At 32.0% G+C, this 18,363-nt stretch overlaps 1 protein-coding gene across 3 annotated transcripts in view; it reads right to left on the bottom strand.

The window, feature by feature from the left end:
* The window catches only part of Alg12 (Alg12 alpha-1,6-mannosyltransferase), a 191,244-nt gene that overhangs the window by 41,437 nt on the left and 131,444 nt on the right, over positions 1-18,363 (bottom strand). For 2 of the 3 annotated variants that reach the window (XM_085817381.1, XM_085817380.1), the window contains 2 exons: positions 10,121-10,253; positions 4,949-5,122 (listed from right to left, as the gene is read on the bottom strand). In XM_085817381.1, the coding sequence (XP_085673507.1) occupies positions 4,949-5,122; positions 10,121-10,253 (307 nt within the window). The remainder of the gene's footprint in view (positions 1-4,948; positions 5,123-10,120; positions 10,254-18,363) is intronic. The other variant, XM_085817382.1, reaches the window with a different exon arrangement.

Raw genomic sequence — 18,363 nt, 5'->3', positions numbered from 1 at the left:
ATTTTTCCATCCACTTTAAAAATGAAAGCGGTCTTTAATTTTCAGGAACCAACTAATTTGAAATAAATTCATAGTTTTCTTGGACTAATCAGATATTTCAGGAAGTTTATCCCAAAATATTCCATTATTGCTAAACCCATGAGCAATCTCTTGAAAAAACACCGAAAGTTTAAATTTTATAAGGAAGAAAGATATTCTTTCAATCAATTAAAGTCATTATTAGCTGAAGAGCCTATCTTAGGAATCTATAATCCCAATTGACTGAATGAGACTGAATTGCATACTGATGCTATGAGGGATATGAAGCAATTTTAATGCAGAAGTCTCCCAAATGATAATAGTTTCCACCCTACCTATTTTATAAGTAAGAAGACCACAGCCGCTGAAAAGAAATACTCTAGTTACGAACTTGAAGCTCTTGCAATCAAAAAAGCATTACAAAATTCCGTGTGTACCTATTAAGAATTCCTTTCAAAAACTGTGACTGACTGTTCTGAGTTTGGAAGATTATGTCAAAACGTGACTTACAATTTCACATTGCTCGTTGGACTTTATTACCACAGGAATTTAATTATGTGATTGAGCATTGTTCTGGTACTAGAATGGCTCATATTGATGCTTTAGGTAGATCTCCCATTAATATTTTTTTAGCTTCAGTACCAAAGTTGAAATCAGCCCAGGATAAGCATAATAAAATAAAAATGATTAAAGAAATTAATTAAAATTTCTAGTTCAAAGATTATTGCGACAGAAATGGAATTTTGTTTAAATTTGTTGATAGTAAAGAATTAGTGGGTGTGCCTGAAAATAAGCAAAGAAAAGTCATAAAAAGAGCCTATGAGAAACCACATTCAGGAGTCAAATATACTGAAAAAAGCACTGAAGAGTATTATTTTATCCCCAAACTCAGACAGAAAGTAGAAAATTGCATTCACTGTATTCTTTGAATTATAACAGAGGAAAGAAAGAAGGTTTCTTACAACCATTGCACAAAGAAGATGTGCTGTTGAAACCATATCATTTAGATCCCCCCCCCCTGGCCTTTGGAGAGTACAAATAAAATTATAAGTACACTGTGCAAAGAAAAGGAGGGCAGTTCTATATCTCCTGTTCTACTGGGCCAATTGATGAAATTCAAATTGTGTTTTTCATGCCTCAAAAGCGTGACTTAAGATATATATTAGATTTATATATAGCATTGCTTTAATATAAGTATTTTGACACAAAATTGGACTTTTTCTTAAATGACATGCCAATTTTTTTTCCATACTTCGATTCTTTGATTCAAATTATGGCAAACTGCCAAGTTTTGTAAAGATCACAAGAGTAGTTTTTAAAAAATTAACTCTCATAATTTTAGATCCTCAATGTTAATTGAATTTGGTATATATTTATTAATTTCACTTTTTTATTAAACTTATTTGATTCTTCCTTTCACATTTCGAAATTTAGGTTCTTTCCAAATAAAATTCGCCCATTTTTTATAATTTTTTTTTAAAATTTGTATTTTAAAATAATTTTTAGAAAAAAAATTTAATTATAATGTATAAAATTTTTACCATTATCTTAAAGTAGATGTATTTTTAAGCATACCTGCAATTTTTTTTTTCTTTTATTCAAAATTTCTGAAGATATACATGAATTTATATATTGGCGCATTTTGAAATTTCGCATATTTGTTGAAAGCGATAATAACATCAAATGTGGTTTAGGCACTTTGTTAAAATTATTTGAAAATAGGAACGAAGTGACTTTTTGTCTACTCATGCACAATGTAAAAAGGGAAAGGAAAATAGGTTGCCATATATTAAGAATATCACGATATAAATTAATCTTGGCACAAACTGAAAAAAATGTGGCAAGATAAATTTTTAAATTTCTCCTAAATTTTACTCCACATTTTACAAAATTTAATATTTAGGCACAATTTGAGTTGTAGAATCGAAATATGGATGAAAAAAATGGCATGTCATTTCAGAAAAAGTCTGATTTTGTGTCAAAATACCTACATTAGAACAATGCTATATAAAGTCCCAATATATCTGCTGAAATAATAGCAATGTTGATGATACAAAAGGCTCTATTTGGCAGTCCTTCCCAAAATAATCTAGGACACAGGTACAGCATACACATCCAGAGAAGGTGCCGGTTACTATTCTAAAGAGAACATTAAGCACCATTTGATAGTAACCAGGCTGGCCAGAGCCGCCAATGGTCAGGTCAAACTGAACATATCAACCAGTCCATCATATCAGTTCTTTCAAAGTTATCTTTAGAAAATATGACTCAGAGGTACAAACATACAAATGAACTGCAGCAGGCTATTAACTCGACATACCAGTGAAGTATAGATATCACACCCTTTGAGCTGCTCTTTGGCACAAAGATGAATGCTAAAGGTACTGACAAAGTTGATTGAAATGATTGAAACAGAATTTCACACAAATTTTGAAGCTAAAAGAGATGAACTTCGAAAACCTGCGAAGCAACAGATATTTAAAATTCAAGAAGAAACCAAGAAGACGCATAATTTAAGAAGAGAACCAAGGCCTTACACTGTCAAAGATTTGGTAGCTATAAAAAGAACACAGTTTAGTCTTCATTTGAAATTAAAACCAAAGTATCTAAGACTGTACAGAATAACTACAGGAGGGAACACTTATGACGTAGTGAAAGAAGAAAGCTATACGATAACATAGTGAAAGAAGGAAGCTATACGATGACGTGCACTGAATTTCTAAAACTGTGGAGTAATTGCTAACAGTACTATGGGGAAAAGAAATTTGAAGAAAATTAAAGTAGAAAAAGAAGTAAATTACACATTTTCTGAATAAAGACAAAAGGAAAGACACTTAATGATGAAAGGAAAGACGTTTGACGATGAAAAGAAAGACGCCTAAAGAAAAATGAAAAGATGCCTAAAGACGAAGAGATTAAAGACATTAACTACTGTTTTTATGGCAAAAGAAACTTGAAGACGATGTTTGCTAATTTTGTCATTCTTGAAGCTGAAAGACGATAAGGACTCTAAAAACACTTTAGAGACACACACTAATTTTATTTTTATTATCTTTTCTGTTTTGATTTTGTATTTACAGCGTTGGCTGGAGGACCAAAAGAATGTGGTGCTATTGTTGAATGCTCATCATAAAATTCACTCTAATATTTTCAGTTGGCAGCTAGATGTAAGATGCATTCAACGAAAGATGATTATGTTAAAGTGAATTGAGTTTGTTGTATTTTGTAAAAATGCATATACATTAATGTGATTAAATGTGTTATCCCAATATAAAGAAGTTATATAGATGTTTCTAGAGCCCACACAACCACAGTACGTATATGTATATATGCAATATTTTAAACAGCAAATCCTTGCTGAATGCAGGAATTAAATCACTGACACACTGTGCACATAACAAAATATTGTTCCACAACGTTAACTTTTTATGGAGGAAACAGGTTACATATAGTTCAGTTAATTAAACAAATGTTAACTGACATAATTTATACTACTGTATAATAAGTAGGTGCATGATACAATTACTTTTTTAATAGCTGGTAATTTTTGCTTGGACAATGTATGGCACTAGTCATTAAGTGTTGCACATTAAGGAGTCCTTTTTCAAATACCTCTCACAAAGTGTTCTTTTCTTACTTCATTTGGGTCAATTTCTAATGCAAAATCTGACAGTTTCTATGCCTTTTATAGTAATTTGTTTAATTTCTTATATATAATAAGACTTTTTCATTATTTTCTTAATATTGCTGCTTTGAATGTGGTAAGATCATCCAATTCTTCATTTTCATTTTATAATCATCATTCTCAACTAATTCTATTATTTCTTCTTCTTCCATCTCTGAAAATCCTTTCCCACCTTTTGCAATTTCCTTTGCTTAGTTTTAAATTGATTTTCCATCAATCCTTTAACATCGTTGACACCTTCTGGCCAGCTCTGACGCCAGCAAACATTCACTGCTGATGAATTCAATTGTTCCAACGTGAGTTTAAACATTTCTATGCAATTTCTTGTGTTGAACTGCTTCCAAAATGCCTTTAATGTGTCATGCTTTCCTTTCTCTAGTGTTTTATTTGCAAAGATGTAAACATGATTGTGCCTAACATAATAGGCTTTGAATGTCTTTATGTTTCCATGATTCATTGGTTGGAATAAAGAAGGGGTGTTCAATGGAAGGAGTAAAACCTTTACATGTAGATGCAATGTTGCGAGGGCTTCAGTACTGTGTCCAGAGCATTAGGAAAACTTTAAATCTCAGGCTTTCCTTTACTACATAATGTTGGACTTTAACGACTGAACTTTTAAACCAGTTATTAAAGAGGACAATTGGAACACAGCTAACATTCAGTAGCACAATGCATATAACTGAAATTCTCATGTTGGACAAAAAGTAAGTGGAAATAAAGTGTATACTCAAAATTTCATTCTATGAGTCCACATCTGGAAAGGATTTACTGCATTGGGGACACTATGAAGTTTTCTTAAGTGTAAGAAAAATAATACATTTATTTGATAAATTGATTTTGCATTAATATCTGAGCAAGATATCAGGAAGAACTCATGAAAATTAAATTAACTTCATATACAGGCAGGATGATTAAATGTTGTAGTTCTAGGTTATGCTACATAATACTTTTGCAACTTGAAGAAGAGAAAATGCCACTCTTCTTCAAAATGCAAAAGCTTTTCTTTAAAATTACTATCAACAAAAGTTTGATTTTTGGATCATTTTGAATTTTATATGGCATGTTTCTCTTTCATACCAGACCTCATGTTTTACAGTTAACAAAAATAACTAAACAAGCTTCCTTTTATTTGCTTTCTATTATATTCATACTTACTACCCTTAAAAAAAAACTTTTTCTCATTAAAAGTTATTTACATATCAGAACAAACTGCAAAATATTAATTTTAGTACAACCATAAATTACCTAGGACCAAAGCAAAAGTATTTGGTAATGGCCTGGACATGTAGAACATTACATGGAACTGAGAAGCTGTTATTATTTGTAACCAAAGAGATACCATTGAACCATATTGTTTAGCTATGGCTTCTTTAAACTTGTGAAATGCTGCCAATACTAAAGTCCCCAACATTATTCGAACTGAAAGAAATTTTAATAATATATTGTCAATAAAGAATATACTACAAGAAATGCAGCATGAAAAATAACTACAGCAAAAATGCATCAATTAATGTCTATTTCTAGATATTAAAAATGAAATATTTTCCTATTGTTAATGAACTTTTAAAAACCATTATTTTAAATGTTTTTATTCAATTTTTATTAATGTTATTATTGTAATCATTATTTTAATGCTTATTAAATCTATGTTTTTTATGAGTATCAAGTTCAGCTACTTTTTCAATTTAATTTTAGTACAGAAGCATTTTTTTAAAAAAATTGATTAGTTTCCATTTTAAAATGTAGTGTGATTACACAGGGTATTTCACCCATAGAATTGTTATGGTAAATATGAACTGATCATGCAGAATGTGGATCCCCTCAAATCCTATTAAATATCAGGTCTATTAATGTTGCATGTCTGGATATCAAATAATGTTTTAATAATGCAGCAGTTGAAAAGGATCATATTCTTCAAAGAGGACAGATCATGTGCAATATCATACGCACATTTTAAAATGAATCAAGTCACAACAAATTACAGTATGGTTACTCTCAATAAAATGTGTGATCTGTCACATCCCCCCCAATACCATTTTTGTAATCAGCTTCTTTGAATATAACATCATCTCCAAAGATGTATAGCCATTGAGGTGACCAAATTTCCATATTCCATACTTCTTACAGGCCATATTAAAATAATTATCCATTTCAATAAACTACTCTTCATCAACTGAACCTCAGCTATACAATTTAAAACATCAACCACACTCAGTTAAAAGAAATGCAGCACAGAGTTATCAAATATCTAACGGTAGAAGGTTACCATTTCTAACATTTGTTACAGTGTGACACATCATCAGATATCTCTCAAGATATATATATATGGCCATAATCAAGTCGGTCTATCCTATATATTACGCTAGTAATAGATGAGAATCTGTGGCCTTTCTATCAGGAAGACCTTCTGCGCTAGATTGGAGAAAAACTAAACTTATGCATTATAATTACAGAAATTGCATTCTAACATTCTTATCATTTGTTCCTTATAGTTCTAAAAACAGTTATCAACCAACCTTTCCATTCCTGATTAACAGAATATCAATATTTTATCTCATACCATTGCAACTACAAATATAAAAAAAAAAAAAAAAAAAATATTTTTAACAAATTTTGGTGACCACTGAAAGTAAGGAGGAGAATTATAATTCTTAAAGAAACCCAATATATAGTATATCATTTGATTTATGTTAGAACTTAAGGTATATGGTATGAAATACCTATGTTAGAACAATGCTATATATAAATCTAATATATATCCTAAGTTGCGCTTTCGAGACATGGAAAACGCAAGTTAAATTTCGACAATCAGTCCGGTAGAATGCGAGATGTAGAACCGTCCCCACCTTCTTTTTTGTGCAAGATGTACATAATCACTAGTTCTCAAAAATTGAACATGTGTTTTTTTATACTTTATATGCATGGATATGGGCATATGTAAGACACAATCTGAAAAATCCATATGAACGTTTTTTTTTAAAATTAAGAAATTACTTTTACATGTTTTTCTATACAACATGCTTTTATATTTTTATATATCTTTCAGGTATCATCTTTAAATGGGAGCCTAAATTAAATATTTCAGACTGCTGTATACTTTTTCTTGACTTGCTTAAACTTTCTAATAGGAAATTTTTGGTGATGATGTAATAGCAATACAACATTGCAATAATCTCCTTCAATCACATGTAAACTTACATCACCAACAACTAATAATTTTATATTTGTGCCCTGTAGGGAAAATTCCAGAAGCCTTTAATTTAATTTTTAATCCATAAATTTCTCTCTTCTGTGTCCAACTTCCTATCTGGTGAATATATAATCTGTAGCTGTGAAACTAAAAAAAAAAAAAAAAAAAAAAAAAAGAGGGGGTGGGAGATAGATGTGCCGGTTGTACCTATTTAATTATATTTATTCATTCCTTTAATTATATTTTAGGTGAATGAATGAAATATAAAATAATTGACTGGAACATCTATGACTACTTTTCAAAGAAAAATTCCCCAGCTCTCAAAATTTCATAAATTACTCCATCGGATAATTTTATATTACATGCATAAAGGTTGTACAAATACCCTACTTTTTATAGATATCTTTAGAGTAGAGCTCAGGCTTCTGCATCTGTATGTATTGCCAGTAGATAAAATATTCATAAATGCTTCTTTCGTAAAATATGCTTTTTACACATATACTTGAATTTAATTGGAATTTTCATAGTCACACATATATTTATTCATTGAATTCTAATGGTTCTGAACAGTCAAATATTGAGACTACATCACAATGCTTTAAGTTGCTTCATATAATAAACCAAGAACTTTTCCAAATCTTCAGAAAATCAGATTTATTTACAGATTTCAATGTTCAAAAATCACTTTTTTAGCAACATGATTAGTGAAACAGTATGCATTTTATCCCTGGTCACATCACTGGAACTTTACTGCTCTTCTGAAAAATTCGGGTGAAAAGTTCCGAATACTGCCACTCTAGCTATTATGTCACCTATGATAGAAGTTAGCTAATGCTGTTTAAATGGAGGTCTTCATAAGGAGATCCAAACAGCCACACCCCTCATAGGGTTAATAAAATCAGCATTATTAAAGGCAATTCTCAAAGTAAAATTTTAGTTTAAAAACATGTAAAAGTTTTAATACTTTGCACTGATAACTGTTTTCATGAAAAATATTGCAAAATTTTCATTTTGTAATACAAATACAGAAATACGTAGGCTATTCAGAAAGTAAGGAATGTTTTCGAATTAAAAAGAAACTAAGTACAAGAAAAAAAAATATTACAGTACAAAGTCTTGAATCCGGACGTCCATAATCCAGAATGATCTATAATTCGGACCTCAAAGCTACAAACTTTCTGCGCATGCGCATAATACGTTTACGCATACACGTTTAATGTATAACAGGCAGTATAAGCCAGGTTAAAATTATCTAATTACCTATTTCAGTTAATGTTGCAGATTGCGTTGTTCCTTAATCTTCTAATTGGATCTGGCTTATTATTTTTTGCAGACTGTTAGAGCAATTTTATAAAAAGTAAGCTTGAACTTTCGATTATGTCAAAAAGAGTTTCCGATTCTGGAGCTGCCAAGAGAACTACAAAGCGAAAGCATGTTTCGATGCCCATCAAACATAAAGTGGAATTCCTGCAACAAATGGATAAAGGCATGAAGAAAGTGACAGAGAGGTTAGTGAAAATGAAAAAATTTTGATTGAAAAGTTAGTTGGTATTCTCGGCACAGCAATTACAGGACTTGAACAGAGGAACTTTGTAACTGAACAAGAAATTATGTCTTTTATAGAATTAAAGAGAAAGTATTAGCACATAAAATGAAGCAACTTAAACAACTTACATTGAAAGAAATGTTTAATAAATTAAACAAATAAATATTAAGCTCTTTTTTTTTTTTGTAAATTTTGATATCCTTTAGATCATAATTGCTCTTTATTTCATAAGTTACGGTTTCATATTTTTAATTTTATAATTTCTGAGTGCCCTCTTACCAGATTTAAATTGATGACCTATAATCTGGAAAAATCCCTAATCCGGAATCGCCGAAGTCCTGACGAGTTCGGATTAGATACTTTGTACTGTATATACATCAGAAAGAGCGACTAAAATTCTGCTTTTCTACATAGTCACCAAACAATATGAGACACTTATCATAGCGGTGGAAAAGCTTTGAAATTTCTTCATCATAGAATTCTGCCATCTGTGATCTCAGCCACTCAGTGACGCGCACCCGCAGCTCTTTGTTATCGTCAAAGCACTGTGTTGCTAGCCAGTTCTTCATTCTTGGAAACAAGTGAAAATCACCAGGTGCAAAATTGGGTCTATTTGGCAGATGAGGGAAAACTTCCATTTGAATGAATTAAGAAGTTTTTGAGTGCGGTTTGCCGTGTAAGGTTAGGCATTGTCGTTCAAAAAACAAAACGTCAACTTTCCTCGGCACTTGTTTTGAACTGCCTTCCTAAGGTTGCCCAAAGTTTGACAGTGCCGCTCAGAGTTTATTGTGGCACCACTTTCGAGAAAATCAATCAGAAGCACATCTTGCCCATCCCAAAACACAGTCACCATAATCCTCTTTGGCGACAAGGTTTGAAAACATTTTCTTGGTCTTTTAGGGGAACTTGTATGCCCCCACTGCATGGACTGTAATTTTGTCTCACAATTCACGTGTCTCAGCCACGTCTCGTCACCAATTACGATTCAATCCAGTAATAAATCACCATGTCTGTCGTAGGCCTCCAGAAATGTCAAAGCTGCCCCCATTCACTGACCTTTATGGTGATCTGTAAGCAATTTTGGCACCCATCTTGCACAAAATTTGCGGTAGCCTAGCTTTTGTCTGACAATTTCAAACAACAAAGTCTGTTGTGAAACTTGTGGAAAACTAAGCGAAAGCTCCGTTATTGCGAAACAGCAGTTTTCACAAATCTTTTCATCAACTTTAGCGAGCAGTTCGTCAGTCACAATGCTAAGGCATCCACTCTTCTCTTCATTGTGAATGTTAGTTCGACCATTTTTAAACTGAATGCACCATTTCCATATTGAACTTTCATTCATTACATTGTTTCCATACACTTGCCGATAAATTTCCATAGGTTTTAGGTTTTTTTTTGTCAACAAAAAACGTATCACAGACCACACCTCTTAACTAGCAGGATTTTCAATTGCAGCGCACATTTTAAATTTGAGTATTGAAAAAACGGGCAGTGTGAAAATGTTCTCCTTGTGATGGCTGGACACCGACTGAGATGCTGAGCATGCAGATACCAAAATATACGTGATCGGCACGCGCTTAGCAACATCACACGGAAATGTTCCTTACTTTCTGAATAGCCCTATATAACAAATTTGATCATAATATTAGAAAAATGAATGAGAAACTTATAAAATGCCTACCTGTATACTGCATGAAAATTTTTCCCATGTCTAAAATCAAATTTATATATAAGAAAGGATAAGATAAAGCTGCAACTGTTAATGGTCCAATAAATGTACGAGGCACAACACCAGGAAATTCTAGATGATCATACTGTAAGCAAACAAAAATAATACATAAAAAATATACAAAAAAAATCTATAAACAATTTACTTGGTTTAGTAAAGGATAACTATCACAACAAAAAAGGTATTTAATTTTTAAGCATGTGATTTTTTAAAATTGAGAAAAATCATTTGGATTACTTTCAAGTCACAGATTAGTGGGAAAACTACATTCTATCACAATATTAAAGAAGTCAAAATCTCTGGTTCTCTCTGACTAAGACAGTAGAACTTTGCGGTTAAATACCACTCTTCCTTAATTTGCATTCAAACGTGATTCAAAAACTACATTCTGGATGGAAGTGGTAAGTTGAAACTAAGTGATAGGAAAGGAAGTTTAACTTAAAATTTAACTGTTAATAAAATTAACAAAATCCTTAAAGGGTATTTAATACTATTAGCGGAAATGCAGGAAAAAATAGAACTAAAAGTAAAGTAAAATTTTTTTTGGGGGGGAAGGGACTACAAAAATAGGACCTTGTTATTGATGTCATAAACCTGAACACTTAACCGCACAATATGAATAAAATTAGAAGTTCAAAATAGATGATCAAAGGGTACAGTTTATAGAAGACCACTGGGTGAGCAGTTGTGCCACCACGAAGACTTTCAGCTTTATTGCTCCCTCAGTGGGACCATGTTTATTTAAAATTTTATAATATTACAATAAAAGTTTTATTTTGATGTATACATAATTTTGGGCATATACTTGTCATAAAATATATACATATACTTATCATATATAGATAAAATTACTGTTATTAGAATATTATGTGTCAGCTACAAATACAATAGATGAAATGGATAAATTCAATTGGGTTGTAGATCTAAAAGTAACTCACTTCTCCAATACTGGAAATTTAATAACAAATTTTGAAAAAATAAATAATAATATATGTCCCTAGCTGTAGAAAATTTTGAAAGTAAAGCATTAAGAGTTCCATCAAATTTAAGATTAAAGTTCCATCAAATTTGCAGTAAAAGCAGGGAATCAAATAAATTGGACTGAATTAGAAAATATATTCTCTAATTTAAATCTAAGAAAAAAATTACTATCAGGAGCAAGGTTAGTAAAGGCAGGTGGCTAGTTTGTAGGTTCAATAAGGATTGTAGATTGGATATATTTCAATAATGGGGTTAAATTATGTAACAGGATATGATGGTCTCTATCATGTAAAACACCTAAGTAGGTAACAGAAAAAAAATCTGATGTGAACACCACATGACTTCTCTGTATGGCCTATTAAATTATACACATTTTTTGCTGCATTTCATTTAAACTTATTTCATCGAATTTCATTAGAGGTATATTTTCTCATTCAGTTAATTTAGTTCTCACATTGTGGCAAAGCAAAAATACATAGAAACTTAAATCTTCATTAAAATCTCATCTTCATTAAAAATTGTAAAATGCAGAAAAATATCAGATACAGTTAAAAAACACCAAATACAGTTAAAAAAGCAATTTTTACAATTAAAATTAAAGTTCCTTTGCAAAAACTAGAAATTTGGCCAGTGGGCAAGAAGGCAGATTTTTCAGTGACAAAACTAAAAGTTTAATTTTGGTCCCACTTGTCAAAAAGACATTGAAGATGCAGTAACTGACTTAATTCACGATTCAACTAAGTCTCAAATGCAAACAAATAGTGATTCGTTAGGGTTACTCCATTTACATTGTTGATAATTCTACAACAATTACATGCAGATTATCTAAAGGTATAAAAACCTTAACCAGAACATAAAAACACATAATGAAATCGTTTTTAAAGCAAAAAATGCACAATTTACCAAGATATAACACCCAGCCAGGTAACAGAGTGGGAATATATATATTCATAATATGAATGATGCAGCAGCCTGCAACGAAAAAGAGAGGTGCACAACTACATGTTAGAGCAGTCCCGTATACAAAATTTCAATGTTCTATGGCTATTCATTCTTAACTTATGGGAGATACATATATACATATAGACGTCAAGAATAAATCTCTTCTGAATCCATTTTACAATTCTTTTTTGGGAAAAACAGTCCTTTATTCTATCCATACACACAGATGTCATGCAAGACATCATTCAAATGTTTTCGAGAGCCGTTGAAATATGATGCGCATAATTTTTCATGATTACATTACTTCATACAAGGAAGTAAAAAAGGATGATGGTTTCAAGTACATAGACTGGGAAATTAAATAAAGAACACAATGTGAAGTTATGGCACAGAAGATATTTTCCACGTAAATTTTAATTACATTCGGAACAATAGTAAAAATCAAAGCATTAAAAGTGTTGCCTGAAATAAAAAACAACAGCAGAACTGTGAATGCATTATTGTCAAATCTAATAGAATATCTTTTAAATCGATTCTAGAGATCTAATAAACAATTGCAGTTATTCTATTTAGATATTTGTGGTCTACTCACAGTCCATTAAGAGATGGGAGTAAAAATTTCCCTGCTCTCGTAGATAACTATAACAGATTAATAACTATTATTGTATGAAAAATAAAAATGAATTGTTCAGTGACTTTAAAAGCTATTATGAGCAAAAGGAATAATCTGACCAATAGAAATTTAATTGGTATATGCACCAATAGCAGTGGTACATTTTGTAACAGGCAATTTGAATGGTTCTCAGCTGGAAGTTAATGATGAAATGTGCAAATACTTACAACCCAGAAGAGAATGGTACACATGAATATGTGGTGACTGGCAGCAGGTAGCGCATATGACTCCGTATAATGATTGGTGCATTTTGTGAGGTTATGCAATACGTACTGCATTTTTCAACTCAAAACATACTCATTACAATTATGAGAAGCTCTAGAAATATATATAACTCATGGATAGCATAGAATAGTTATTGAAGTGAATTAATAGTGCTCGTGATGTGAGGAATCTGCTAATGAGGGTCTCTCTAGTTGAGAGTTCAAGAGCATTCTGGGTCTTACTAGTCGAGAGTTCAGGAGCATTCTGATATGTTGTTCCAATGGAAAAAATTTTAAGACTGAATTACCTACACCTCCTTAATTTTTCAGTAGTATTTTACATCCTCTCATTCGTTATATCTGGAACGGTATCAGAGGAAAAACAAGATCACTGATTCGTTAGCCCTCTTGAAATCAAGAGGCTTTGAAGACAGAGTGCAGAACATTAAAATCTCTTGACACTGGTCATGAAGTTATGTCTCTTGTACTGCCAACTGGAATGAATTATTGCATCTGCAATGTCAGAACCATATCTTGAGATGTTTTAAAAGGTTGGAAACAGTGACTTGCAGGGACCACACATATAATTTTCTCATCTTTGTGTGGTTTGCTGCATACTCCTCCTCTAGTATCATTGTGATGATATATAAATCAGGGAAATGCACATGTCTGCCTGAACGAGTATGATGGGCAGATCTAGGTTTCAAAGAGTCAGAAGGGTAAGTATCCATGTTGGTATTCAACAGAAATGCTGGTTTGACCTGGTCAATTGAGACTAAAACAATTTTTCAATGAACAGATAATTTGAACACTTTTTCACGATGCTTGAGAACTTTAAAAGGGCTGTCATACTGCATCACGTTGCAAAAACACACATGAACACACTTTTAAAAGGCTTTGTGAATAAAAACTGCTTTTGCCATATGTAATCCAGTTGGTTTAAGTAACCCAATGTTTCTCCATCTCACTGAGCTACAATTTAGTGTTTGGTCTCAATTAGGATGGCTTAATTGCAAGCAGGACTCCCTCATATGAGAAAAATTCAATTGTTTAGGTTAATAACATGCGAGTTTCAATTGTTTAGGGTAATAACATGTTCAATTAGTCAGTGATAAATTGTTAAATAAATTTTGGGAACTAGATAAGGTATTTGCCATAAACTCCTTGAGTCATGATGAAAAAGCTTGTGAAGAGCACTTTAAATCTATGCATTCTAGAGATACTGATGAAAGATATGTCGAGAGGTTGCCCTTTCACACCTCACCTTTTCAATTTGGTGAATGCAAGACAGCTGCCCTTCGAAGATTGAAATACTTGGAGAATTCCTCATCTTCCAATAGTAAAAAATATGAACAACATAAAGACTTTATGCATGAATATCTATCATTAGGACATATAGAACTGATTCCACAATCTGAGTCTACGAAAACAAATGCATACTACCTTCCTCATTTTGCTGTTCTTTGTGATTCGAGTGTGAATATGTTGAAATTGCATAGAAGTTTCAATAAATGATTGTGAAAGGGCTGAAGCGTGTTTGTATATTTTAGATTTCTGGTACAAAATACACTGTCTTGCCCAGTTCACGACATCCTTGTTGATATTTGGCAACACATACTGGCTACGAACTAATTTTGATGTCGTACAATTGGCTGGATAAGCTAAATTATGTATGCAATTAAAACACAATTTTCGAAATGCCTTGGGATTACTACATCTTGCTACGCCAGTAGATATATCACAATGAAATTCTATTTCTGAATTTAGGAGTTTAACTTTTTTTCATTTGTAAAGAATTGTTAGTGTTAAGTATTTCTTTCAACTCATTATCTCTTGATAGTGCTTGAGCAGTTTCTTCATAATCAATAGGACAAGTAATTCTAATTTCATGAAAGCGAGATAATGTGTCAGCAACAATATTATGTTCTGTTAATGTAATGAATATCAGTTGTGAACTAAGAAATAAAATCTAGTTGACAAATTTGACGTGGAGAGCATTTTTCAAGTTTTTGTTTGCAAGCAAATATTAATGGTTTGTGGTCAGTAAATAATGTAAATTTGAGTCCCTCTAGCATGTATTTAAATTTGCAAATGGATGAGTATATTGTTAATAATTCTATATCACAGACACTGTATTTTGCCTCAGTGGTTGTCAGCTTTCTAGAAAAAAATTATAGGGGTTCGAGTCCTTGTTTAGTAACTTGATTTAGAGATCCGCTAATAGTGTAGTCAGATGCATCGACTTGAAGAACTAGAGATGCATTTGGTGAAGCATGTGATAATAATGTAGCATTTGCTGACTGTTGCTTAGCATTTTCAAAAGCTTCACTTGTTTGTTCACAGACCAAAGAATTTTGCACTTGTCATTCTTTTAGTCCTTGATTATGTGCTGCACATGGCAGGTACCAATGTAAAAATTTAGTAAACCTAAAAATTTCCTGACATTTTTAGCATTTTCTGGTTTTTTGAAGTTCAGGATGGCATTCACACATTCAGGTAAAGGTTTAATGTCATAATTGGTTATTAAATGGCCTAAGAATTCTTTTTCAGGAACACCAAAAACATATTCTGAAGTATTTAACTTAAGTTTGTATAAAACTTTAGAAATATGTTGTTTCTGAAGTGTTTCACTTTGTGAGAATACTAGAATGTCATCTAAGTACGTGTAACAAAAATCTAGTCCTCGTAACGCTTTGTGCATTCAATTGAGTGTTATGCTCTAAGTTGACGCTACTAGCAAGAGTTGTTAATGTATCGGTGATTCTTTTCTTTTCTTTTGTTTTTGTAAATCAACTAATAATCCAAAATGGGTGAGAAAATTGGTGCCGACTATGGGAAATGAAACATCAGTTATTATGAAATCTGATGTAAAACTTTGCCTGAGATCGAAAGTTACATTTAGTTGTTTAATGCAGTATATTTTAATTTTCGTATTATTTGCAGCCTATAGCTGTACAGTAGTAGCAGTGATATGGTTTCCTTTTGGCACTGGAAGGCAGGAAATGTCACTACTTGTGTCAATAAGAAACTTCATGTTCATATGTTTGTCACATATGTGTAATTTGTTGGAAGTGTTCGCTGATATTGCAGTATCCATGATTTGTTTCAGAATAGCAGCAGAATTTAGCTTTCCACCACAAGCTTTAGGCTCTTGATGATAATAACAATAACCAGTGTTGGTATGATTTGCATGCAAATTACGTTGCCTAATTTTTTAACTATTGAGGTTATCACAGTATCAAGAAATTTTATTGTACTGTTTCCGAGACAATTGTTCAACTTTCTTAGTGAGATTCTCTATCTGTTTGGTCATTAAGCTTAGTGCTGAATCTAACTCTGAATTTTGGTCAATATTTAATACTGCACAAATAGTGAGTTGTGTGACATTTGTGACTTCCAACACTTTATCTGCTATCTCAGATAGACTATTTAAATCTGCATCCGAAGTGGATAAAATTGCTTGCATATTGGAAGCAAGTCTTCGTATCCACAGATTTTTTAGAAAATCATCATGTATTTGGTTTGACGCTATCTCTTTCAATTGTTTCAAAAGGAAACTAGGTTTTTTTTTTTTTTTGTCACCTAATTTTAACTTCGATAAAAATTTATATATTTGCTGTACTTCAGAATCTTGAAACTCTGCGATTAGTCTGTTTTTAAAGTTAGATATTTGTCAATTTCAGGAGATGTTAACATTAAATCTGACACATGTGGCAAAGTTGATGTGTCTAAATTTGCTACAGAATGTGAAAACTTTGTGTTATCATTGGTAACAGCAGCCAGATTAAATTGGATCTCACATTGTCTTAGTTAACGTGATATTTGATTTCCAAATGGGAGATATTTTCATAGCTATTTTATAAACATGATCAGCTGCAAGTTCTTGCGGATCCATCGTTTTCCCGGAACAGAGTTTGCTGTTTTCTAAAATGAAAACAGTACAGTTTTGTTTCTGTCTTTGAGAGGGAGAAAGATCAGTGACCTTCACCCGATCAGCTGTGTTTGACCGCATTATTTATAGGCAAGGCAAAATGAAGGAAAGGAAATAAATGTACCTTCATGTAGTTCCTTTCATCTTTTGGGTTCGGTGAAACAACGGGCTCTTGTGGAATATATTTTTTTGAAGAAGCACAGTTGAATATAAAGCCCATACAAATCACTGAATATAAGATGCTGTATACAAAATCACTACAGAGTTGTCACACTACCACCAAATACTGTTGAATGTGAGAATTAGATGCTTGAATGTTAGAATTAGATGCTTGTTCGTAGCTGCGCACCTGTAATGTAATCCACCCATGCGCATCTGTAATGTTGATCAGACGAGCTTGAGAATCGCCATCCACGGTGTAAGAGGGCTGGTCACAGCTATGAGTTAATAATGAGTGATTGTAATTAATTATGAGAATTAATAAAGTACCGAACCAGTGAATTTATTTTAGTGTGTGTTATTTGGGATGAGACCCAAACATAGCTGGTCCGTCGAGCCGGAGATTGAGTTTTGTGTGTGAATAAATACGGTCAAAAGTCGTTAATCCGGACTCGTCAGGAGTTCGGCGATTCCGGATTATAGATCAACAGTTTAAATCTGGTAAAATAGCATGCAGAAATTATAAAATTAAAAATATGAAACTGTAATTTACGAAATAAAGAGCAATTATGATCTAAAGTGTATCAAAATTTACAAAAAAAAAAAGCTTAATATTTATTTGTTTACTTCATTAAATATTTCTTTCAATGTAAGTTGTTTAAGTTGCTTCGTTTTTTATGTGATAATACATTCTCTTTAATTCTATAAACAGACATAATTTCTTGTTCAGTTACAAAGTTTCGCTGTTCAAGTCCTATAATTGCTGTGTCGAGAATACCGACTAATTTGTCAATCGAAGAAATTTTTTCGTTTTCAATAACCTCTGTCACTTTCTTCGATATCGGAAGCGAATTATAATGACGAGGCATTTGATTTAAATCATATCAAAGACGGGGTACATCGAGATGAAATCCTACACTTAGTAAGGAAATATAAGCCAAATAAAATAAAAAAAATCTGCCCTGAAGATAAGGATAGTGCTGACAGATCAACTTCCAATTCATTGTGCACCGCGGCGCTAAAGATAAACAAAGTTTAGATAAACAAACGTTAAAGTTTAGATAAACAAAGGATATGCCTTTGTCCATTTTTTGCAGGAATTCCACTTTTTGTTTAATGGACTCCGAAACATACTTTCGCTTTGTAGATCCTTTACATATTAGTAAATATAAATCGGAAATTCTATTTGACATAATCGAAAGTTCAAGCTTACTTTTATAAAATTGCTCTAACAGTCTGCAAAAAATAATAAGCCGGATCCAATTCAAAGATTAAGGAACAACGCAATCTGCAACATTAACTGAAA

Source organism: Stegodyphus dumicola, chromosome 5, assembly GCF_044657685.1.
Source record: "Stegodyphus dumicola isolate Sdum_Otavi_A_Nest chromosome 5, ASM4465768v1".
NCBI classification, from domain to species: Eukaryota; Metazoa; Arthropoda; class Arachnida; order Araneae; family Eresidae; genus Stegodyphus; species Stegodyphus dumicola.
This window is presented reverse-complemented; position numbering and strand designations above follow the sequence as displayed.